General features: G+C 51.7%; 1 gene segment (V, D, J or C); it reads left to right on the forward strand.

Moving 5' to 3' along the window:
* The first annotated feature begins 16875 nt into the window (after positions 1–16875).
* LOC119515372 lies at positions 16876–23369 on the forward strand. The segment is given in 5 exon segments: positions 16876–16987; positions 21675–21965; positions 22354–22392; positions 22490–22810; positions 22942–23369. Coding segments are annotated over 5 exon segments (1077 nt in total).
* Positions 23370–25153: the final 1784 nt, after the last annotated feature.

A 25153-nucleotide genomic window follows, 5' to 3' on the forward strand; every position in this document is an offset into this window, starting at 1 on the left:
TCAAATTCCCAGGTAATTATGGTGTTTAAACAAACTGACTGCAGAAGTTATAATGTTTAGAAAATATAGGTCATGCACCAAATAAATATCTCTTCCCTTGGTCTCACATGGAAGTTGAAGTTTCAAAACACAGTCAGTTTCAACCTTTCCCCTTTGGTCTGATTTGCCCTGGTATTAACCAGATCTACTACATTCATATCTCTAATTGAAATCTGGGGTCTTCTTCAGCTTTTTCTCTTTAACAGTTGCTGTATGTACTAATACTGACATTCATATCTGCTGAGCTCTAGTTCTGAGTTTCATGTATCACACAGATACCCAACATTCCACAGACCAATCAAGTTATACACAAGGGGATCAGCATCTAGAATTTGGAGATAGCCATTACAATTCAGGAATAGATGTGACTGCTGAAAGAGCTTACAATCTAGGGACCATTACAGTAATCATTCCCCTGAAAGTCTGTGCTCTAAGATTTGATTCTGAGTTTGCACATTGTACTTAGTCCATATTGGTGAAGCATTATACTGTTTCCATTTGTGTCTGGCCTACTTCACTCAAATTGCTGTCTACCGGATCCATTCACCTCATTGCATGTCTCACAGCTTCACTCCTTCTCATTTTTGCTCAGTATTCCATTTCAGCATACTTTCTTGATAGAAATGCTTAGATAATTGAGAAGAGAAGAAAAATTCCTCAACATGATAAAGGGCACATATGAAAAACCCACAGGTGACATCATACTCAATAGTGAAAGACAGAAATCTTTCCCACTAAGATCTGGTACAAAACAAGGACACCCACTGCACTGTCACCACTTTTATTCAACATAGTAGTGGAAGTTTTGGCCAGAGCAATAAGGCAAGAAAAAGGAATAAAAGGCATCCAAATTGGAATGGGAGAAGTAAAATTTCCACTGCTTGCACTTGACATAATCTTATATATAGAAAGTTCCAAAAGTCAACAAGAAAGCTACCAAAAATAAGAAATTAATTCAACAAAGTGTCAGGGTACAATAACAATATGCAAAAATCAGTAGTGTTTCTATACACTAGTAGTAAGCGTGTTGAGAAGGGAATCAAGAACACATTGCATTATAATAGCAACTAAAAGAATTAAATATCTAGGAATAAATTTAACCAAGGATGTAAAGGACTTGTACACAGAAAATTCCAAAACATTGCTAAAAGAAATCAAAGAACACCTAAATAAATGGAAAGACATTCTGTGCTCATGAACTGGAGGGTTAAATATCATTAAGATGTCAATTCTACCCAAAATGATTTACAGAATCAACACAATCCCAATGAAAATTCCAACAGCCTAATTTGCAAAAATGGAAAAGCCAATTATCAGGTTTATTTGGAAGGGTAAGTGTCCCTGAACAGCCAAAAACATCTTGAAAAAGAAGAACTACATTGGAGAACTCACACCTCCTGGCATTAAAGAATATAGCAGAGTTACAGTAGTCAAAGCATCATGAAACCAGCACAAAGGATTGCTATATTGACCAAGAGAATCGAATTTAGAGTTCAGAAATACACCCTGACATACATAGAAAGTTGATTTTTGACAAGGCTGGCAAGTCCACTCAATTGGGAAAGAATAGTCTTTTCAACAAATGGTTCTGGGAGAGCTGGATTCCATTTGCAAAAGAATGAAAGAGGACCCCTAATTCATACCATGCACAAAAAAATTAACCCAAAATGGATGAAAAACCAACAAATAATAGCCAAAACTATAAAACTCCTAGAAGAAAATATAGGGAAACATATTCAGGATCTTGTTTGAGACAATGGTTTCTTAGACTTTATACTCAAAGCACAAGCAACAAAAAAAAAATTTATATAGATTGGACCTCCTCAAAATTTAAAAATTTTGTTCATCAAAGGATTTTGTTATGAAAGTGAAAAGACAACCTACTCAATAGGAGGAAATATTCAGAACCCACAAATCCAATATCCAGAACATATAAAGAAGCACTACCAATCAACAAAAAAAAGACAACTCAATTTTAAAAATGGGCAAAATACTTGAATAGATGTTTCTCCAAAGAGGATACACAAATAGGTAAAAAGTACATGATCCTCAACATCACTATCTATTAGGAAAATGCAAATCAAAACCACAGTGAGATATCACTTTACACCCACTAGAATGGCTACTTTAAAAAAATATGTAATTGCAAGCATTGAAGTGGATATGGAGAAATAGGAACAATGATTCATTGCTGATGAGAATGTAAACTGGCACTCCCTGTGGGAAGACAGGTAGTTGCTCAGGGAGCTACATTTATGATTACCATATGACCTGGCAATCCCGATACTAGATATAGATCCAGAAGAATTGAAAGCAGGGACTAGAATAGATATTCCCTCACCAATATTCATAGCTGCATAATTTACAATTGCCAAAAGACGGAAGCAATGCAAGTGGCCATCAACAAATGAAAGGATAAACAAAATGTGATATATACTTATGATGGAATATTATTTAGCTATAAAAAGGGAAGAAGTCCTGATGCTTCATGAAGGACTGATGAAGTACTGAGGACATTATGTTGAGTGAAATAAGCCATACAGAAAAGGACAAGCATTGTGTGATTTCACTGCTATGAACTAATTGTTATAAGCCAACTTAGAATTAGAATCTAAAATATAGTTTACCAAGGGATACACTTGGGGTAGAGAATGGGAAACTGATGCCTAATTTGTACAGAAGTTCTATTTAGACTGATTGTTAAGTTTTGGAAATAGATGGTGGTGATGGTGGCACATTGTAATTAACAATGCTGAATTATATATGTGAATTATGTATGTGAATGTAGTCAAAAGGGGAAGTTTTGGGTTGTGTATGTCAATAGGTGTACATTTGGGGTTGCAGCCAAGGACAACAAGGGGGTCAGCTGGACTCAAAATCTGAGGGCCAGGGCAACTCTGAGGTCCAGCCCACTAAGAGGGGCAAAGCTCAAAGCACTCAGGTATGGGAATCTGAGAACCTGGTGAGCACTGAGCCCCCCAGGTGAGACCAGGAGAGGCTCAGGGCCAGTTCCTGCTGACCTTTGGTGTCCCAGTTCAGAAGAGTCTAGGAAACATGTGCAGCTCAGCTCTCCTCTCCAATGGCCCCTTGACCTGAGCTGGCATTCATCCCTTGTTACCCACACAAGCCCTAACATTTGGCCTTGTCTCAAAGGGTGGCTGTAATAGCACATGGGATAAAAAAAAACACCCATCCTATGCCCTCTGGCCTGGCTCCACCCAAATTCCTGCTGATCCTTCAAACCTTGCAGCCCCTCAAGAACTGCCTAGCGAGGTCAGACCCTGCTCTGGGGGCCCACCTGAGCCAGCTCAGTTAAGGAGCATCCTGGATCAAGGAAGTCTTGGCTCTTCCCACATCCACCTTCGCAGGTCCACACCCTCTGACATGGGGCAGCCCATGTTGAACACTCCAGTGGACACCAAGCAAACTTGCCCTTGCCCAGGCAAGTCACATGTTAACATGGAAACCACAGTGCCCTCTCACACACTGCATGGGGGTTGCCTCAGTCATCAGGGCAAGTTCAGGCTGAGGTAAGGCAGCAGACCCTTCATTATTCCCCCAACACACAGAAATATACACATTAACCCATGAATGCTCACACACAGATGTGCAAACACTTGCACACACACATGCACAGCTGAGATGCTGGAGTAAGGGAACAGCACTATGGGACACAAGAGAGGTCCTGAGCAAGCAGGGGGGCTGCAACAATGCTATGCAGGATGGCTAAGTTCTGTGTCTGCCGGGACCAGTGCAAGGAAGCAGCAAGAGCCAGTCTCACCACTAGATGGGAAAGGATGGGGGTATCATGGCAACTTCTAGGACCACAGCAAGAGACAGACTTGGACTCTTGTGTCCAGAGCTGAGTCCATCCTGGAGGAACGTGGGAGAGGAACGGAGGGCTCTCTTCTCCAGGAACAAGGGACCCCAGGTGGGAACCTGAAGCTCAGGGGCAGTAGGTACCCTGAGCCTCCTTCCTGAGGTCCCACCCACTGATGCCACACACACAACCATCACACATGGTCCCAGAACCCTGGCACCCAGGACATCAGAGGGAAACCAGGAGCAGGAAGGCTGGCACTAAGCCCTCTTTGCCTAGTGCCCATGGCCAGGAGAGAGAGCAGGGGGATGCAGGGTGAGTGGGAGTGGTCCAGGTGACCACCTACACAGACCCTGGGCCAACCTGGGCTCACACTCACTGAGGTGGGCTTAGCTGGGCTAAGCTAGACTGAACTAGATTGTTCTAAGTTTATGTGACCTTAAAGCCCATACGGGAAAGGAGATCCCCCTCTGCACCCTTCCTTGCCCCCTGTGGTTTCTCTGAAAGCACGGGTTCTTCTATGGAACTCAGAGTTTCCCACACATCCTCCCACACTGTGTCCCTCCCTGGGGCTGAGGATGGGGAGGGACAGGCCTAGGACAGAGTGCCCTGGGGAGGCAAATGGTTCAGGAAGGGTCGTGGCTTCCCCAGGCCTAGAAGGCATATCACAAAGCTGTTACTAACCCTCACCCTTCTCCCTTGTCCCAGGCCCCCTAAGCTGGGTCAGGCCCCACCCCAGGTCATCCCCTGTCCCACACTGCCTCAGACATCCAGTAGCCCTTTTGGGGTCTCCAGAATGAGTCTGGACAGCCCACCAGAAGGCACCAAGCCTGACAGAGCACATCTCCACACAGTTCCTGTGCACGGAGACCACTAGTACATTAGACCTGAAGTCCAGGGTCCAGGGTCCTGATGCCACCTGGCAGCTCTTCCCTCCCCCAAGGACCTTGCATGTGTACCCCTGGAACCTTTGGATTGACAAGCCTGGGTACACGGGTTCCCTGTGGCCTCCTACAATGTATGTGTGCACACAGGCCTCTGGAGATTCCTGGAAGCCCACAGGTCTGTAGATTCTTCCACACAATTGAAAGAAACTCTAGGCTCCCCAGACTTTCCGGGAGCAGGTACTGGGTGTTGGCTGTGTGGCACACCAGGCACATAAGCTGTGGAAGCCTCTGGAGAGCCACCCCATGCCCCATCCCAGCCTGCTGCATGGTGCCAGAACCCCTGACACTGATCCATCCTGCAGAATCCAAACACCAGCAGCTGCAGGGCTGGCTGACTCACTGACCAGCCCTCAGCCTCACAGCCCCGTCCAGCTCTCCCCCACAGTGGGCCCCTGCTCACCAACTCTGCACTCCCCCTCTACTCTTGGTGATGCCTGCCCCAGCTGGGTATCCAGGTTGAAGGACAACTGCCTGGGAGTGAGGAAAGTATCCATGGGTCAAAATGCCTTGCAGAGGAAGGGCATGTCACTAGCCAGCAGGGTGCCTCTGGGGAGCCCAGAAGAGGACAAGGGCCTTCCCAACTATTGTGGACCTATGGCCCCATTCACTCATGCCCAGAACTGCCCACATTGGGCCAGCTCTGAACCGCTGCACAGAGCAGCCTGACAGCACACGTGTGGGATGGACATTGGGAAGCCCTACATGAATGTCCTGGCCTCAATTCCCTTGTGCACAAAACAGCCATGACCTTTTCTTGCAGAGCTGCCCTGAGGAGCAGGCATGACCATGCCAGGTTGCCCTCTCCAACCTGAGGGCCAGTGGAGGGGACATTGAGCATCCTCCAGCAGAGAACACATACATGGCATCAGATCTTGAGGCCAGGTAGGAGCTGATGAAGGGGCTGCAGACAGGAAGGTGGAGGCTCACTCAGAATGCACCTGTGCCACCGCAGTCAAGGGGCTTCACCTGGGACCCCATGGGCAGGTGCTCCATCAACTTCCCAAGAACAGAGAGAAAAGGGAACTTCCAGAGCTGCCCAGCCACTGGGATTTCCCACCCCATTTTTAGCTGAGGACACTTAGACAGAACTCCCCTCCCCCGAAGCCCTCATCTCTTGATGTAAAAATAAGAGCAATGGTTACTAATGGTTCTCTTTGACCAGGGAGCAACCCCTAGGCAGGAAACCAGCTAAATATCCAAGGACCCTACAGACAACCACAGCCAGGCATGACAGAACAAAATGGTGAGCAGTTCCTGAGGAAAGCCCTAGGACCTCAAGTATCCCAGTCACTGGGAACCCAGAGGGGCCAGGCTGCTGGGACTGCTGGGCTTGGGGTAGTGGACACTAGCTGCCTTCTGGAATGGACTGAGTCCCTTGGTCACTATGAGTCTTTCAGCTGTCCCTTCCCTGCATAGGGACACAGGGTCAGGAGACTGCCCAAAACCAACCTTTAAAGGGAAGCAGCTCTTGGATGGAACAAGACTGGGAGCAGGGCCTAAGAGGGAGACAGTCAGGGGTAGCTCAGAGTTCCAGATCTAGGCTGGGCTGTGGATCTGCTTGTAATGGCCTGGGCCCCAGATCTGCCTGCCCAGTCATGCCTGGGGTGTAGGCATCAGGGAGCTGTCCTTGTGCTGAACCACAGGGCTGAGAGGGCCTGAGCCATGACTTCTGGGCCAAGCTGGGAAGGACTGCACTGGGCCAGGCTTAGCATAGCTAACTGAGTTACCTAAGCTGTGTGAAGGGAGATGTACTATGCTGGGTTCAATTGAGCCAGGCTGGTCAGTCAAGGCTATCCTCAGCCATGCTTGACTGAGCTGGGCTGAGAAGAGCTGGGTGGACTGATCTACACCGAACTAGGAGGTCTGAGATGGACCAGGATGAGCTAAACTGGGCTGGGTGAGGCTGGGCTCTGCTGTATTGGCTGGACAGGGCTGATCTGGGATGAGCTGGGCTGAATGGCCTGACCTACACAGAGCAGGTTGGACTAAGATGGTGAGGATGGACTGAACTGGACAGGTGCCTGGGATCAAGGAAAGGGGCCATGGGTCATGACACCTTCAGGAAAAAGGGCAGTGTACTGGCCAGCAGGGTGCCTCTGGGGGGTCTGGGTGAGGGCAAGAGCCTGCCCCACTCTTGTGGACCCATGGTCCCTGTCTCACTCATGCCCAGAGTAGCCCACATTGGGCCCACTCTGAGACACTACTCAGAGAAGCCTCACCTCAGCACGCATGCAGGACAGACACTGGGAAGCTCTACATGCACAACACAGCCTCCATTTCCTCTTGCACAAAACAGCACTGTGCTAGACAGGATTAAGGTGATCTGGGCTGGATTGGGCTGGGCTAAATAGACTGACTAACATGAACAGGGTAGACTGAGATGGTCCAAGATGGGCTGATCTGGACTGACTTGGGCTGGGCTTGGTGAGCTGGGTTGGGGTAAGGTGGTCTAAGCTGGACTGAGGTGGACCATGTGGGACAGAGCTGAGCTGGGCTGGGTTGGGCATGGATAAGCTTGACAGGGCTGAGCTGGGCTAGGTTCGGCCATGCTGGTCAGAGCTGAATTGGGCTGGGCTGAGCAAGGAAGCACTGGACATGGCTAAGCTATGTTAACCTGGGTTGGACTGAGATGAGCTGGGCTGGATTGTGTTGGGCAGAGTGTACTGAGCTCCACTGAGCAAGGTATACTGAGATGGCTCAGGATGGGTGGAGCTGGGCTGGGTGGGGCTAGGCTTGGTTAAGCTTGGCTAAGCTTGGCTAAGCTGGGCTAGGCTGGTATAGGCTATACAAGTCTGAGCTTGGATGGCCTGGGATGGGTTGAGCTGAGCTGGACAGGGCTGAGCCAGGATGGGCTGGGTTGGCCAGGGTTAAGAAGGCTGAGCAGGACTATACTGGAATAAGCTGAACTGGGCTGGGTTCAGCTGAGTTTACTGACCTACACTGAATGAGATGGACTGAACTGGTCCAGGATGGGCTGAGCTGCACTGGGCAGGAATGGACTAAACCAGGCTGAGAAGGGAACAGCAGGGATTGGGCAGACAGGGCTGAGCTGGTCTGGACCGGGCTGGGCTGGGTCAAGCTGTCCAGGACTGAGCTTGGCTAGAAAGGACTGGACAGGACTAGGATAGGACGGCCAGGCTGGACAAGTCTGAGCTAGTCTGGACAGTGATGGGTTGGGATGACCTGACCTTGGCAGGGATGGGCTAGACAGGGCTGAGCTGGTCTGTACAGAGATGTCCTGGACAGGGCTGAACTGGCCTGGACATGGACAGGCCAGACAGGGATAGGCTGGACAGGGCTGAGCAGAGCTGGGTTGGGAAGGGATAAGCTTAACAGGGCAGAGCTGGGCTAGGCACGGCCGTGCTAGGCAGAACTGAGCTGAGCTGGGCTGGGCAAGGAAGGGCTGGACAGGGCTAAGCTAGGCTGAGCAGCATTGGCCTGAGGTGAGCTGGGCTGGATTACATTGAACTGAGCGTACTGACTTACACTGAGCAAGCAAGGTGGAGTGAAATGGGTCAGGATGGGCTGAGATAGAGATAGGTAGATAGATAGATAGATAGATAGTAGATAGATAGATAGATAGATAAATACATAGATACAAAGATACATAGATACATAGATAAATAGATAAATAATAAGGAATTGGCTCATGCAACTGTAGGGACTAGCAAGTCCAAAATCCATAGAAAAGTCAGAGAGGAGTTGATGCTGCAGTCTTGAGTTTAAAATTGTAGGGCAGGTGGCAGCCTGGAAATTCAGGCATAAATTGATGCTACAGTCTTGGGGCAGAAAGTCTTATTCTTCAGGAAACTCCAGTATTTGCTCTTAAGGCTTCAACTGATTGGAAGACTACCAACATTATAGAGGGTACTCTCCTTTACTTCAAGTCAGCTGGTTACAGATGCTAATCACGCCTACAAAATACCTTCACAGAAATACCTAGACTAGTATTTGATGATTATATTCCTGAGTACTATAGCCTAGCCAACTTGATGCAAGACTAACCATCAAAGCCTAAAAGAGGTGATTCAATAAGCATAGCATAAAAATATGTATTAAGCTTTGGGTCTGTTCACTTGTTAGCATTTTTCTAAGCAGTCCATAAAGTAATTGTGCAATGGACATTGAATAGCCTCCTGGATTTTAAGAAATACACCTGTCATATACCTGCAGAGAAACTTTCTGCAGTTTGCACAGAAGTGGTTCCATCCAGCTGTAGTGGGTGAGTGGAGTTTTGTCACAAGGAGCACAAGTCTGCATGCTGGCTTTGCACTGCGAGTCCCTTCTACACCTTTAAAGATAAAAATAGTCAACTTCACATGAGAAAGAATGGTTGTGTTAACCAAGGCTACTGCATTATGTTTGAAAGATCCACAGACATTAGGATGAAAACACACCTCATCTTGCAAAATTTCATGCACCATAGAAAGGGAAAGGGATGACTCGGCCATCCATGGGATTTCCAGCCATCCATCATTATGGTGCATGTTCACACACCTCTTTACTGGTTCCTCAAGCTTGACATGTCTCAGCAATTATATATTTACAGTCCAGATTCCTGAGAGCACCTTGCATACTACATAGGATTAACAATACATTCTGGGTCATTGCATAATTATTACTATTTTTACTACTACTGTTGTATTTTTGTAAAAGACTTTTGAATCAGTGAGCCATTTTTCTATCAATAGTACAAAGGAAAATGCACATTTAACAAACTGCAGCTGAGTTGAAGCAGATGACACAGCACATATACTCCATGCACAGCCTTTAAATATAGCGTTCACACATGATGGGCAGTGAGGAGGCATTCAGCACACTCTTCAGCAAAGAAGTCACCAGACAAGAGTCTTCAGTTGGCAGAGACTTCAGTGCCCAGGACCAGTGAAACCAAATTCTCCCCTCTGACTTCATCCTGTCAATGTAAAGGAACTCCTCCATGGCTCCTCCCAGCCCACACACCTTCAGACAATGTGAGCTTTGGGAACACCTTGTCCCTCGGTCTGCCTCACAATGGCAATTGCATCCAATTTACTGAAGGTCCCCACCTCAAGAGTTGCAAGAATAATGCAGTCTCTTCTTCAGATTCCATTATTAGCATTTCTCATTTGATGTCCCAAGAACATAAACACCCCGAGTTTACTTCTTTATACCTTCTTTGTTCCCCAAGTGCTAATAACTATGTACATAATCTGCAAACCACTCAATTCCTTCTGCTGCAAACCTCCATACCTCTTCCTGCTTCATTTCAATAAAACCTCTCTGAGTAATGATGCTCCCATTTCTTTGCCAGGATGCAGCTAAAGGTGGACTCTGCCAAGAAGATCAGTGAGCCTTCGTGGGAAGTGGGGTGCACAGAGTCAGGGGAGCTGCCCTGAGAGCTTCCATGGGCATTGATGAGACATGTCGGGGAGTGGGATGCACAGGTGTTGGGGGTCCACTATAGGGTATGTTCCTCAGGGGCAGCAGAAGTGAACTCTGGCTCCCACAGTGCACACTTCCCTCATGACTTTGCTGCAGGGGCAGCCTGACTGGGTATGGTGGCCCCATTGTAATAACCCTCTCATTGGATGGGGATATGAGGAAAATGCTGGCTCTCCTGTTATAAAGACCCAGGGTCCCAGTGGTGGGCAGTACAAACTCCCAGCACAAACAGACTCCATCCATCCACCCATGCACCTGGGCTTGAATGGAGGGGGTCAGACCCAGCACACTTCCATGAGCCTCCCAGCAATCCTTTGTTGGTGGATGCATCCATGCTTGGTTCCAGCCAAGATATGGTCATTTCAGAAGGATTTAGTGGAGGACAGCATCCCACTACAGAAAGGGACCAAGTATAGTGGAACCCAAGAATGATTCAGGACAGAAGAGCTGGTACCAGCAGGGTGAGCACGCACCCCTTAGAACTAAAGGAAGAGGGAAGGTAGTGGTGACTGAGCCCTCAAAGAGGAGAAACTTGGCAGAGGCCAACTCAAGAGGAGCTGGGAACTTCAGTAAAGGGACACAGATGATCACACAGAGAGAGAACCAGGAGCAAACTCTCTGCCTCAGTATCTTCCTCCCTCTGACCTCCCACTGGCTTTCTTGATGGATGAACTGAACCAACCATCAGCCAGGGAATAAGGCAGCTCAGAGTCAGCTCTCAGGACAGGAAGGCATAGAACCAACTAGGAGGATGTCAGGGCATCCCCAGCCTGAGGACCAGAGGACATGTTGACTGAAGGGGCCTAGGGGATCCTCCTGAACAGAGATGGTCAGTACACTGCATTGTCCTGTATTGGAGAACAATACAACCCAGCCATTAGTAGTGGACAGCATCACGGGTGGAACAGGGAGGACAGCCTTCCCTCACCTGAGCTCCTCTGGTGCTTCTAGAATATTTTGTCATTGAGGGAGGACATGGAGTCAGACTGAAACAAGATTCCATGTTGCTTCCAAGCTGGCTTGCTGGCTGAAAGCTCATGTTACTGTTAATCCCCAGCCTTCAGGGGGACTTTGATGAACATTCATTGCACTGGAATAAAACTGTAATAATGTAATCCAAATGAAGCCAGGGCAACCAGAGAGGTTCATGTCTGAAGCTACCCCGTGAGGTGAGGTGTGTGGCTGGAAGGCAGGAGGATTCTCTGTCCACCCTGCTCTGACCACACCTGCTCAGCCCAAACAGAAAATTTTTGACTCTTGGTGGCTGGGTGCTGGCTGAGACTGTTTTGAGATCAAAGAAGAGCAAGGCCTAAAATTTGGCCAAACAACACTATGCCATTTTGCATACATTGCCAAAAGAGAAGCTGAAGGTTCACAAGTAAGAAGTGTCATTGGCAAAAAATTGGAGTGGGGAAGTTGGATAAAGTAAGGGTCTCAATTAAAGAGGAGGAATCCATAAATTTATACTTATTTTTATCAGTACAAGATAAACTTTTGAGATATGTTTTCATTGTTTCTCAAAATCTTCTAAACCCCCTGCATAGTTTGAAAATGTTCTGGTTTCTATGTGCAGATTAGGAAAGCAATACCCTGGTCTCAGGCTGGGTGCATATCCTGGGGTTATTTCCCATGTGCAAGTCACTGCCTTCTCCACCTCTACCCACAACAATCACAAGCTGTTCTGATTGAGTGATTCCAGGGTTGGAACAGTGTACTAGGGAAACAGGACCAATGAGACATACATGTGTCTGTGGAAATTGGCAAGAAAAAATTCCATAGGGCAGGCCACAAGTTGGAAACTCAATGAGGGTGATGATAAATTCCCCAGAAGAAGTTAACTGCCTGAAGTAGAGGAAGAAATTCTACCTCCTGACCTCTGAAATCCTCAGTTCTCCCTCCTCATTGCCCAGGGATCTCCTTTGTTGGTTGTAGATGTAATCAGCCATAGATGCAATCAACTGATTAACGATTTGAATCCATTTATGGATTATCCTCACAGGAACAATCAGGCCTGTGCCCCCTTGACCAAACAGCTAAACACCAAAGCCTAGCCAAACTGACACATGAAATTAATCAATGTAGTCAGCAAGACTAAGACTGCATTAGAGATTTAAGATGCTGTCTAGGTGTTTCTTATGGACATTCATGCTTAGGAAATACTGGGTTAGGGTTTATATTTTAAGAGACACCAGGTTTTGTGATAATACCTCACAATCATGGATACAAACAGCTTCAACTACATTTGTGACCTTGGGCACAAGCAGAAGACAAAAATGAATCTGGTGATTGCCTGGAGTACTTTGGAGCATGGCATGGATTGGAGAATATGGAAGGGGTCACAGTCCATGAAAAGCATCCAGACTCAGAAAACAGACAGAGTTTGCCCATGACAGCTGTGGACCACTCACACATTTCCCACCACTAGAAGTTTCCTTAGAAGCCATACTTGAAACCAGGGTCCTTTAAACAGCAAAAATGACCAGTCAGTAACTTTCCATAGACTTCAATGGTTTGGCCATGGAAAGGTTGCCTGTGGGGGTTGATACTGCAGTGATATTGGTAAATGCATGTCTTAGTTTGCCAGGGTTGCTATGAAAAATAACACCAGCTGATTGACTTAACAACAGGAATTTACTGATGCACAGATACAGAGGCTAGAAGTCCAAAATCCAAGCAATGAAATGTTATGCTTTCTTCCTGAAACCTGTAGGGCTGTGTTGCTGGCTTGCTTTGAGGTTCCTTGGCTTACATACCTGCCTCCCATCACATGACTATCTCTCTCTTCCTGTGTCTCTTCTTGGTTTCCACTGACTTCTGGCTTCTTCCTCTGAGTTTCTCTGACCTCTAGATTCTCTTTATAAGGCCTCTAGTAATAGGATTAAGGGCCATCCTGATTCAGTTGAGCCACCCTGATTCATAAATGAGTCTACACCTTAACTGACAGTACATCTTCAAAGGTCCTATTTACAAATGGGTTCACACCCTCAGGAATGTGGGTTAAGATTAAGAACATGTCTTTTGTTGGGGTCCATGATTCAACTGACCCCAGTAGAGATAAATTCCACTGATGGAATCTGCTTTCCCCTCTCTTACCTATATGACTCCTGCCTACAATCAACCCAGGTGGTACAAACAGAGCCCAACACAAAGAAAACTGGCTACAGTGTATCTCTTTGAGGTTTGAGTCAATGGTTCCACCTAAGTGACCATTACTTTTACCACCATGGTAGTTTTGAGCAGCCTCCTGGGAATCTCCCATTTTGCTGTTGCATGTAACTAATATAATTTGCTCCCTAGGAATTCCTGAACCTCTCAAAGTCTTACACCAGTTTTTCCTCATCTTCTATCCAACCTCTGCTAACAACTGTGCACACATTTGGTTTCCTGTATTGTGTATTGTTTGGAATATCAAGAGCACTTTATGTTTTCTTAATTTGACTCTGACTTATATAGTAATCGGCAATTCCAGCAACAGAACTCAAAGACAGGAACTTGGATTGTTCATTTGATCTGGTTAATTATGTTAGAAATAGTGATCATGGAAGAACATAAAATGACACACTGGTAGTCCATGGAATACAGTGGGAAACCAACTGCAGTTTCCTGAAATCAAGTGCTGATTAAAGACATGCCTGTTGCAACAGAAAGTCATGATGATAGAAATGAGTATTTCAAGTACTGTGGCATGGGCTGGCATCTTATCACTGTATTGAAGAAAGCCTGCTAAAAGAGAATGACAATTCCAGATCTCTAACATCACCATTTGAGACAAGGTCAGAGGAAGAGGCATATATTTTCTCTTGCAACCACAGAATAAATGTGGTTATGGAGTAAAGGTTTCTGACAGCAAGACCCAATGTTTCATAAAACAGTTTGCACAATTTCACCACTAGATGAATTTACAACCTCAGCAATTTCCTTATAAGGAGGAATATGTTTGGACAGATTGTGACGTTGAGAACCAAAATGGAGATATTTGTGTGGATTCCTATAAAGTCCACTAACTTAACACCCAAATTGCCTTGAACCTCCTTTGCCAAGCAAAGCAGACTTTTCCACCATTGGTCCAAAGAGAGTAGCCACACTGTACTTGAGGATCCTTACTTTTCTCAAGAGTAACTGATTTTCCTTCAGACCAACAAATACCTCCATAAATCAAATGCAATCTCTGAAGAATCAAGGAATATAAAACAGGATCTGAATGAGGAAGATGTAGCAAGCACACTAAATGAACTACAAGATTTGCCAATTTATCTTGCCAGAAAATTGGGCATATAAGTGGGAGTGGATTCTATGGGCCTAACACCCTCAGGTCTAAACCAGGTAAGAAGAAACTTTGTGAGGGGTTTTGCCCAGGTGACTCCCCAGGCCTGTTCATCCTTTCCTACTTCTCTGAACCCTGGTTCACAGCAGGTGATGAGCTGAGTCCTCCTTGTCAAGGAGGAGCTGTGCCCAGAAAGGTCTTGAAAGACCAATAGCAGAGAACCCCCTTTTCTCCACTCTGCATCACGGCACATGTGGTTGAGCTGGCCCTAGGCTGACTCCCTGCTGGAGAATCCACATGCCAAAGCAACATTCCAGAACCTGAGTCCTTGGCACAACCAAGGAGGACCTGAGGGCACATCGAGTAACTGTCAGGAACCCCCTGCATGTAGTTCCATGCTCCCTGCTCCAGATCCTTCAGGGCTGTCAAACCAGTCTTTGCAGCCCCAGACTTACACCCTGCAAGACATGATCCACGTCTTCACACTCAATCCCTGCCTGCTTGCCTCTGAGCAGAAACATCCCTGGGATGGTCTGACCCCTGCTCTTTCCATCCCTGAGTGTTCCAGGCCACTCCTGGGAATGTGGCATTTTCTCTTGTTCATCTCCAGGGATTCCCTTGTCTTGGCTCTCATGCTTGTCCTCGCAGTGGCCAGCTGTGCCATAACCACACTTCTCTCACCCTCCCCATCTCCCGATCTGCTGTTGGCTCCTTTGGGAGTCTGTCAGGCCTTGGGGCACCTAGCTGCACCCAGCAGGAAAACACAGGTGTGGGAGAGGGATAGCTCGAGCCCTTTCAGGTGTGCCCACCAAGACGTACAGGACAGATGGACCAATCATGCCACCCTGCCCACTTCAGACCCCTGAACACTGTCAGCATCTCTCATCAGAATGGGCTTTCCATTCTCTCCATGGAGGAGGAAGGAGAGAACTGCAATACAGAGGGTCACAGTTCATCTGAGTCCCCACCTTGGTAGGAGGGAGATTCCACCTGGGGACAGTCATCTCTGACCGAGGAACTGTCGTGGATCCAGAGCAGCCCCAGGATGTCCTGCCTGACTCTGCCACTGAACCCAGGTGACCTTAGCAGCATCCAGGGTGTAAAATCTCAGGGGTGAGCCTGGCCAGGAGTGTGCACACTGGTGAAGGGCAGGTGCATTCTGAGCCACAAAGCCACATTCATGGGGGTGGCAGAGAGCTGGGGCAAGGCCAGGGGATGCCGGTGAGACCTCAGGGTGGGAGTCCCTGCAATGTTGTATGAAGGATGCAGACTGGACCAAGCAAGCCAGGGAGGAGGGTACCCAGAAAGGCCAGGCAGCAGGTCAGTGCCACCCAAGGGCTCAGCTTTGGAAGGAGCTCCTTTCCAATACGCCTGGCCCTGGTGCTCCAGAGCAAAGGGTCTTTATTTCGTTCATGCACATGAGGAAGCTGAGGCCCAGAGGGCTGCCCAGCAAGAGTGGCCGGGTGAGGCTCACACTCTGCATGCCTGACTGCAGAGGCCTTGGGATTGGGGGACTGGACCAACTCACTGTTGTTTGCCCTGAGATATCAGGGTCAAGTATGAGCCAATGTCAGGTGGAAAGAAAGCTGGGGATGTGTCCATGGAAGCAGAAGGTAGAGACCTCAAAAAAGACAACATTCCCCCAGCCTTCTCCTGCTCTGCCTGCCTCTGCCTGCTCTGGGCAGCTCCCAGCTGAGCCCTGCATGCTTTGGACAGCTCCAAGCCCAGCTCCCAGGGGCAAGTGGAGGACCCAGGCAGGGGACATAGAGGACAAGACTTCAGCTGTACTGAGGGTCATGAGCAAGACAGGGTCAGAACCATCCTGGAGCCACCATTCTGCCAACATTCTGCCCTGGAAGAGTCTTTGCACACTCTGCCTTGGCCCCAGGTAAAGAGAGGAGCACAGTGGGGCTGGAAGGGTGGCAGAGGACTCAAGGGACAGGTTCTGGGGCCCAGCTTGCACGATGACTTGGCCTCCATCCCGGTACTCTGTCCCTCTTCTCCAGAGCAGCAGGGAAGTTCTGGTGGTCAGGCTGAGTGGACATAATCACTGCCAGTCCCAAGTTGCCCCTTGGGGTTCTGTAGAGGCAGAGAGCAGAGTGTGTGACCACCCAGGTCCCACTCTCCTCTGGGGCTCTGGAAGCCTCAGTGAGACCTGGGTTCCAGGGCCACCAGCCCCACCCCACCCCAGACACCCACGTGAGTATTTTCAGTGTGTCTGTACTCCCCCCATGACCTCTCAGAGAGAAACCACCCAAACAAAAAGGGAACTTCAGGAAGCAAGCATGCCATGCAGGTTTCAATCCTGATTTGAGACTTTATGGGCTTGCCCAGAAGATTTCACTCCTCTGGTGTGTGAAGTCCTGGGGAGTCAGAGCCACCCATGGTGAAACAGCATGGAGGAGCCATTAGCCTTCAGACCCTGGGCAGCAGGGAGAGCTGCCTCCAAGACCCCAGCTCCACGGGCACCATCCCCATGGCCTGCCAGCCTTGGTGAGTGAGGGTGAGTGGGGCAGAGTGCAGGGATGGCAGGAGGGGAGCCGGGGAATCCATAGGAGCTGCCAGACCTGGGCGAGGCAATGGGCCACAAGTAGGGTCCAGAATGAGCTGAGGAGAGATCAGGCCTTCACGGGGCCCGAAATGGACTAACCATACCCAGGGGCCAGGCAGGTGACCCAGGACAGGGGGTGCAGGCTGCCTGCAGGCCCACAGCACTGGTCCAGGGCAGGGACAAAGGAGCACCTGGCAGGAGAAAGCAGGTACAGATAGGTGGAGGCAGGTGGAAGCAGGTGGAGGTAGGATGGGCTCCAGGGTCCAGGGCCTTCAAGAAAACATGATAGGATGGGACAGACAGGGGCCTGAGGAATGGCTAACCTGGTAGGGCTTGCACAGAAGCGAGGCTGGAGCTGAGCTGACAGCAGGACAGACCACAGAAAGGGCAGGATGATCAGGGCCAGGGAAGGGTCTGGTGGAGCACAGGGGAGCAGGAGGCACCTCAGGTGGCCAAAGCATGTACACCGGTCCCATGGAGCTGGTGAGAAACCCAGTGCAGGGTCACAGGTAGTGACAGTGGAGCCCTAGGCTATGGCCAGGGCCAAGGGCAAGGGCAGCAAGATCGGCTTCAAGGAGCTGGGGGTGAGGAGAGACATGTCCTGGGTCCAAGGGAGATAGGGGTCAGGAGCAGAGGTGTCCTAGGTCCCTGGGAGCTGGGGACATGAGTGGAGATGTGCTGTTTCCAGGGAACAAGCACAGGCTGCACGGAGGGACCCAGAAGTGTCGTTGGCTCCATCTGGGGGAAAGAACTGGGTCAAGCTGGATGGTCAGGTCAGGAGCTGATACAGGAGCCTTTGCTGAGGGCAGCAGGTCTGCAGAGGAGAGGTCAGGTTGGCACAGGTATAGGTGGGCAGCCAGGTTGCAAGGAGCAAGGAGCTTAGGACCAAGTCAGAGCTGGGCAGAGTTGAGATCCCTGCATTACTTCCTGGCCCAGGGGAAAGCTGGGATGCCAGAAAGCTTGAAGGTGCCCCATGCAGGAGAGAAGCAGACAGGCAGGGAAAGACTGAAAGCTACCCAGAGCAGGAAGAGCAGGGAAAAGCAGGGATGGGCAAGTGCAAGAGCTGTCCAGAGCAGGGAGAAGCAGGGCAGGAAAATGCTGGAAGCTGCCCAGAGCATTCAAAACAGGCAGTGGTGAGCAGGGCTGGTAGCTGCCCAGAGCAGGAAGAAGCAGGGCTGAGCAGGGCTAGGAACTGCCCAGAGCAGGTAGAGGCAGAGAAGGCTGGTCTGAGCTGGGGGCTATCCAAAGCAGGGCAAATAGGGAGGGCTGGGCTGGGAGTTCTCCAGAGCCGGGAGAAGCAGGAAGAGCTGGACTGGAAGCTGTGCAGAGCAGGGAGAAGCAGGGAGGGCTCTGCAGAGCTGGGAGATGCCCAGAGCAAGGAGAAACAGGGCTGGGAAGGGCTGGGAGCTTCCCACAGCAGGGAGAAGCATGGAGGGTTGAGCAAGACTGGAAGCTGCCCAGAGTAAGGAGAAGCAACCATAGCTGGGCAAGCTTGCAGCTGTCCAGAGCAGGGAGAATCAGGGCAGGGCAGATCAGGGCTGGCAGGTGTCCAGAGCAGGGAGAAGCAGGAAGGGATGGACCGGAATCTGTGCAGAGCAGGGAGAAGCAAGCATAGCAGGGCAAGCCTTGGAGCTGCCCAAAGCAGGGAGAGTCATACAGGGCTGGAAAGCAGTTGGAGCTCCTCAGAGAGGAGAGGGCTGGGCTGTGAGCTGCCCAGAGCAGGGAGAAGCAGAGTTGGCCAGGACAGAGCTGGGATTTGCCAGATCAAGGAGCAGCAGGGAGGGCTTGGTAGAGCCAGGAGATGCCCAGAGCAGGGAGAAGCAGGGCAGGGCAGGGCAGGAAGCTGTCCAGAGCAGGGAGAAGCAGGTAGGGCTGGGCAGAGCTGGGATATGCCCAGAGCAGGGAGAAGCAAGCATAGCAGGGCAAGCCAGGCAGCTGCCCAGAGCAGGGAGAATAGGGCAGGGAACAGGTGGGAGTTTCCCCCACAGCAGGGAGAAGCAGAGAGGGTTCAACAAGACTGGAAATTGCCCAGAGCAAGAAGAAGCAACCACAGCTGGGCAAGCTTGCACCTGCCCAAAGGAGGGAGAAACAGGGCAGGGCAGAGCAGGGCTGGCAGCTGTCCAGAGCAGGGAGAAGCATGTAGGGCTGGGCTGTGAGCTGTATAGACCAGGGAGAAGCAGGCAGGGTTGGGCAGGGCTGGGAGCTCTCCAGAGCAGGGAGAAGCAGGAAAGGCTGGTGTGGAAGCTGTGCAGAGCCGGGAAAAGTGAGCATAGCAGGGCAAGCCTTGGAGCTGCCCAGAGCAGGAAGAAGCAGGGCATGGCCAGTGTAGAAGCTGTCCAGAGCAGGGAAGTCAGGCAGGGCTGGAGAGGAGTAGAGTTCCTCAGGGCAGGGAGGGCTGGGCTGTGAGCTGCCAGAGCAGGGAGAAGCAGGGAGGCCTGTGCAGAGCTGAGAGATGCCCAGAGCAGGGAGAAGCAGGGCAGGTCAGGGCAGGGCTGGGAGCTCTTCCAGAGAAGGGAGGGATGGGCTGGAAGGTACCCAGAGCAGGCAGAAGCAGGGAGGGCTGGGAAAGGAGCTGCCCAGAGCAGGGAAAAGGAGGCAGAGCTGAGCAGGGCTGGGAGCTGCCCACAACAGGGAAAGGCAGGGCTTGGCAGGTCAGCCTGGAAACTACACAGGGCAGAGGAGAAGCAGGCTGAGTATGGCTGGTTGCCCCAAGAGCAGGGAAAAGCAGGGCAAGGCACAGCTGGAAGCTTCCCAGAAGAGATGAGAAGCAGGTAGAGCTGTGTGGGGAGCTGCCCTGAACAGAGGAGAAGCAGGCAGTGCTCAGCAGGTCTGGGAACTGCGCAGAGCAGGGAGAAGCAGGCAGGGCAGGGTAGGGCTGGGAGCTCCCCCTAGCAGAGGAGAAGCAGGCAAACATCAGGGAGCCACCCAGAGTAGGGAGAAGACAGGCAGGGCACGGCTAGGTGCTGACCAGAGCAAGAACATGCAGGCAGGGTCATGAAAGGCTCTGAGCTGACTGACAGAGGTTAGGATTCCAAGTTGACCAGGCCCAGAGCCCTTGAGGGCAGCCAAGTCCCAAGATGGGCCAAAGACTTGAGGGAAAGGCAGAAGGCTGAGCTGTGCAGGGCAAGGCTGAGCAGATGGAGGATGTATGGAAAAGAAAGGGCTAGAATGGGCTTAGGGAAGGTTACCTGTTAAGGGAGGAGGGGGGCCTAGAGCATTGGGGGGTGCAGGGAGTAGAGAGCTGTGCTTGGGGCAGGGCTGTGCTGGGAGTGGGAGGGAGAAGAAAAGAGGGCAAGGAAGGTGTGGAGGGCCCAGAGCACAGGCCTGAGGGGTTAGTGCACAGCTGGGGCAGAAGGCTGGGAGACAGGGGACACAAGGCTGCTGACCTGGCAGAGTGATGGGGTCTGGGAGAGCAAGGGTCCAGAAAGAAGCTTCCAGATGTGGGGCTGTGGGAGGAGTTGGGGGAGGGGTGGGAGACAGAGAGGACAGGCAGATGCCAACAGCTTCTTTCTCTGGTGAGGGCCAGGGCAGGAGGCAGATGGCTGGAGGCAAGGAGCCGATGCCAAGGCAGGCTGAGGTAAGACTCCCAAGTAGAGAGGAGGGCGATGTGAGCCAGCCGAGGTGCCAGGCTGAGGGCCAGCTGTGATGGCGAATGGAACGGGCAAGAGGGCCTGGCAGAGCTCACGGCAGAGGGGACAATGGAGCAGGTAAGAGCTGCACAGAGAAATGGTGCTTGAGGGCAAGAGGGCCAGGACAAGCTCAGGAGCAGAGAAACTGAAGGGGAACTGAGCTGATGGGGACAAGGCGAGGTAAGGAGTGGGCATGAGTTTCCAGAGCCTAAGGGCTTTGGGCAGGAGGTGCACTTTGACCCCCTCTGGCCCCAGGGAAGAGGAGGGCTTCCTGGGGCCCAGATGTGCTGGCCATTGCAGGGCAAAGGAGGGGTCTGAAGGCAGGTGCAGGGCTCCTACCTGAGCTGAGGGGTGTGCTGAGTTGTGAGGTGGGGGAGGGGGGAGGCAGGTGGGGGCTGGGGGCTGAGCTCAGGAAGGACTCACCACATGCAGATGAGTGTTTGTGGGGAGCAAGGAACTGAGCAGACGGTCAGGGTGGGCCCAAGAGCTGGGCGGGTGAATGGCAGTGTGGGGGCTCAGGGCGGAGGTATATGTGGGCCACAGGAAGTGGTGCTGGGGTGGCGGGTCCCAAGGAGGGACCAATGGGCCCAGGCTTTGAAGAGCCAGAGAGACAGGTTTCAAAGGAACCTGGGTTGGAGGTTGGGGGCAGCAACACGGTCCTGGCCGAGAACAAGGTGGCCTGATGAGCAGAGTGGAAATAAGGTGCTGGAGGGCTCTGGAGCTAAGCTAACTGCAGATGGCAGAGGCCCACGGCTCCAGAAAGCACGTCGGTTAGTCGGGTACTCTCTGCTGAGGGACCATGTACCTGTGCCTGTCCTGGGGGTCTCCAGGAAGGGTGGGGGGCTGAGCTGGAAGTGGCTGGAGCCAGCTGGGTCTGCAGCCGATGCTCATCAGCCCTGACTGGGCAGGGGTCTGGAGGAGCTGCAAATGGAAGGGTCTAAGTGCCTTGGTGCCAGGCGGGTCAGGCTCTGCCTTCACACCAGCACCTCCTCTCTTCCAGTCGCAACCACGGCCCCATCAGTTTACCCTCTGGCCCCCAGCTGCAAGGAGAAGGTTGATGCCACAGTGGCCCTGGGATGCCTGGTCACAGGCTACTTCCCCGAGCCCGTGTCGGTGCAGTGGAACTCGGGTGCCTTGACCAGCGGCGTCCAAACCTTCCCGAGTGTCCTGCTTTCCTCGGGCTTCTACTCCAGCAGCAGCCTCGTGACTGTGCCCAGTAGCACTGTGAAAAGCAAGACCTACACCTGCAACGTACACCACCCGGCCAGCAGCACCAAGGTGGACAAGATCGGTGAGAACATGGACGGGCAGCACGGGCCCTCACCCACAGCCCAGTGTGCTCTGGAAGACAGGATCAGGGTCAGCCCTGGGGTGGCTGCCTGTCAGGGATGAGCCAAGGGGCATGGGACGGCTGAGAACCTAGCCCAGGGTGGCCAAGGAGGAACCTGTCTCCTCCTCATTAAAACCTCTGCCTGACTCCCACCCACAAGGTCAGTGAGGGGGTTCTCTGGGCACTGACCCAGGCCCAAGGCAGGCATAGGATGGATGACACTGACCCAGGTCCTGGGCACACAGACAATGATCTAAACTGGCCCCAAAGGGCAGAACCTCCCCATGGCCCTGTCTGGTCGCCTCCTCTCCTCCCAGACTCTGGTAACCCCAGTCTGCTCTCTCTGCAGTGAAACCAGTGATCTCTCAAGTCACCCCCACTTGCCCAGGTAAGGGGCCGGCCAGGCCTTGCCAACACGGGGGAATGGGAGGATCCATTCCGCCCACCCCAGGTGGTAACTCACCTTCCTGTCTCTCCGACCCCAGTATCTGCGGGACCATCAGTTTACATCTTCCCCCCGAAGCCCAAGGACACCCTCATGATCTCCCGCACCCCTGAGGTCACGTGCCTGGTTGTGGACGTGAGCCAGGAGGAACCTGAGGTGACATTCAACTGGTACGTGGACGGTGTGGAGACACACACGGCCAACACAGGGCAGCGGCAGGAGCAATTCAACAGCACCTACCGGGTGGTCAGCGTGCTGCCCATCAAGCACCAGGACTGGCTGAAGGGGAAGGTCTTCAAGTGCAAGGTCAACAACAAAGCCCTCCCGTTTCCCATCGAGAAGACCATCTCCAAAGTCCCGGGTGAGTGAGGGCCATCAGCCAGGCTGAGAAACACCCTCTGGAGGACCTCCACCCTTCCACAGCCCCTGGGGTCCACACACCTCAGGTCAGCCCCCTGCCCTGACCGGCAGCATGGTCTTCTGTCCCCACAGGGCAGCCACGGGAGCCGCAGGTGTACGCCTTTGGCCCACACCCAGAGTCGCTATCCAAACAAGTACTCAGCCTCACCTGCCTGGTGAAGGACTTCTTTCCCAATGAAATTGATGTCTCATGGCAGAGCAATGGGCAGCCATTGCCCGAGAGCAGCTTTGTGTCCACCCCGCCCCAGGAGCAGCAGGATGGAACCTTCTTCCTCTACAGCAAGTTAACCATAAAACGCAGTGATTGGCCAGGAAGCAATCTGTATTCGTGTGTCGTGATGCACGAGGCCCTGCACAACCACTACACACAGAAAACCGTCTCCCAGTCTCCCGGTAAATGAGTGTGACCAGTGAGCACCCCTCCCCAACCCCTGTAAATATCTCCCAGGCACCCCTGCATGGAAATAAAGCACCCAGCACTGCCCTGGGATTCTGCGAGACTGGCATGGTTCTTTCTGAGGCTGCTCCTGAGGAAGCCTCTCTCCTCACTGTTAGGGAGAGAGCACGGGTCCTGGGCCAGATCCCAGGGGCACATGAATCTGCACTGGCCACCTGGAGGGAGCTCCGTGCAGGTGTTCCCACAGCAGGGAAGAGGTGGTCTCTCTTCTGTGCCCTCCCTCCAGACAGCAGCTACTAGGGGCTCAGGCGTGGGAAAATGGAATAGGTGGAGGCATCTCCCAAGGACAATGAAGTCATAGCATGCCTCTGTAGGGGCCTGTGCAGTGGGGAAAGTGGCCTGTCATTTGTCCCAAGGTCCCTGTCCAGGAGCTCCCCTGGCAACTTTGGATCCTCTTGTGAGAACTGCCAGGGCCAATGGATGTGCCTTTTCTACCTGGATCCCACATGGCAAGTTCAGGAGGAAATGGGTTGGCCATGGCCTCCATCCTTATGGAGTGTCAGGGAGACACATGCATGGGGACCCTCACCCCAGTGCTCCAAAGAGGCAGAGGCAGGTGGGTCCATCTTCCCCCGGGGTGGGCCCCATCCCAGCCACCACATTCACACTGAGCCCAGACACTTTGGAAACAAGTGCCTCTGATGAGCAGCTCTCAGCCCCCATTGCTATCTTTCCATATGCATGCACATCACACCTAACACACCTGGGCCTCCCACAGGTATTCAGTGCAAGTGCCCATCCATGTGCACCTGCAGGCACCAGCTGGGCCCCTGATGTCCACCAGACCTGGCACAAGTGCCCAGCGGGCAGCTCACTGCTCATCCACTCACTGACCAGCTCAGACTCAGCCTCCTCTCATGTGCAGACATGGGAAACCCATACCCAGACACACACTCCACACTTACTCTAGGAGGGACTGACATGGGGCCTAAGGCAGGTGCTTCGTGCGTTCCCTCATGCTCCTGTGATGGCAAAGGCCTCTTCTGGCACAGCCGCCAGCCTCCCACATGCTCCCACACTCACACGCTCCCACACTCACATGCCCATGCATTCAGCCACTCCTCTACACTCACAGGTTCACACACTTGCAGGCTCACACGCTCCCACTCCCCCATGCTCCTATTCCCACATGCTCACAAGCTGACATGCTCACACTTGCACATGATCACACACTCATATGCTCACACTCCCATGCTCCAACATGCTCACACCCTCACAAACTCATACACTCAACACTCACATGATCCCACTCTCATGTGCTTACACTCCCACACTCATACACTCACATGCACCCACTCCCACATGCTCCAGGCTGACATGCTTGCACAGCCACATTCTCAGACACTCCCACTCCCACAGCTCACATGCTGACACTCTCACATGCTCACACTCCCAATGTTCACACACTCACACTCGCACACACTCATATACACACACATATGCTTACACTCCCACATGCTTACATACACAAACGCACTTCCATGCACTCACATGTTCAGAGACTCATGCTCACAATCCCACACTTCCATACTCCCACACATTGACACTGCCACATGCTCACACACTCACATTCCCACATGTTCACACTCATACTCCAGGAAACCACACTCACTAGGTCCACCCTCACCATTGTCCCTAACACTGGGGGCCTCTCCTTAGCTCTGTTCCTCTCTGCAGCCAGATGACCCAAGGAGGGTGCAGAGGGCTTGGGGTGGCCTCATTTCCTTTGGGCCCCTTACACTGCCTCTGCAGCCCCAAGGCCCAGTGGATGGCAGGGAGCAGGTCCCACAGCTGACCACCGGGCACTATCTGGAGCAAGTGGGTGCG

Source organism: Choloepus didactylus, chromosome 19 (genome assembly GCF_015220235.1).
Source record: "Choloepus didactylus isolate mChoDid1 chromosome 19, mChoDid1.pri, whole genome shotgun sequence".
Classification (NCBI taxonomy): Eukaryota; Metazoa; Chordata; class Mammalia; order Pilosa; family Megalonychidae; genus Choloepus; species Choloepus didactylus.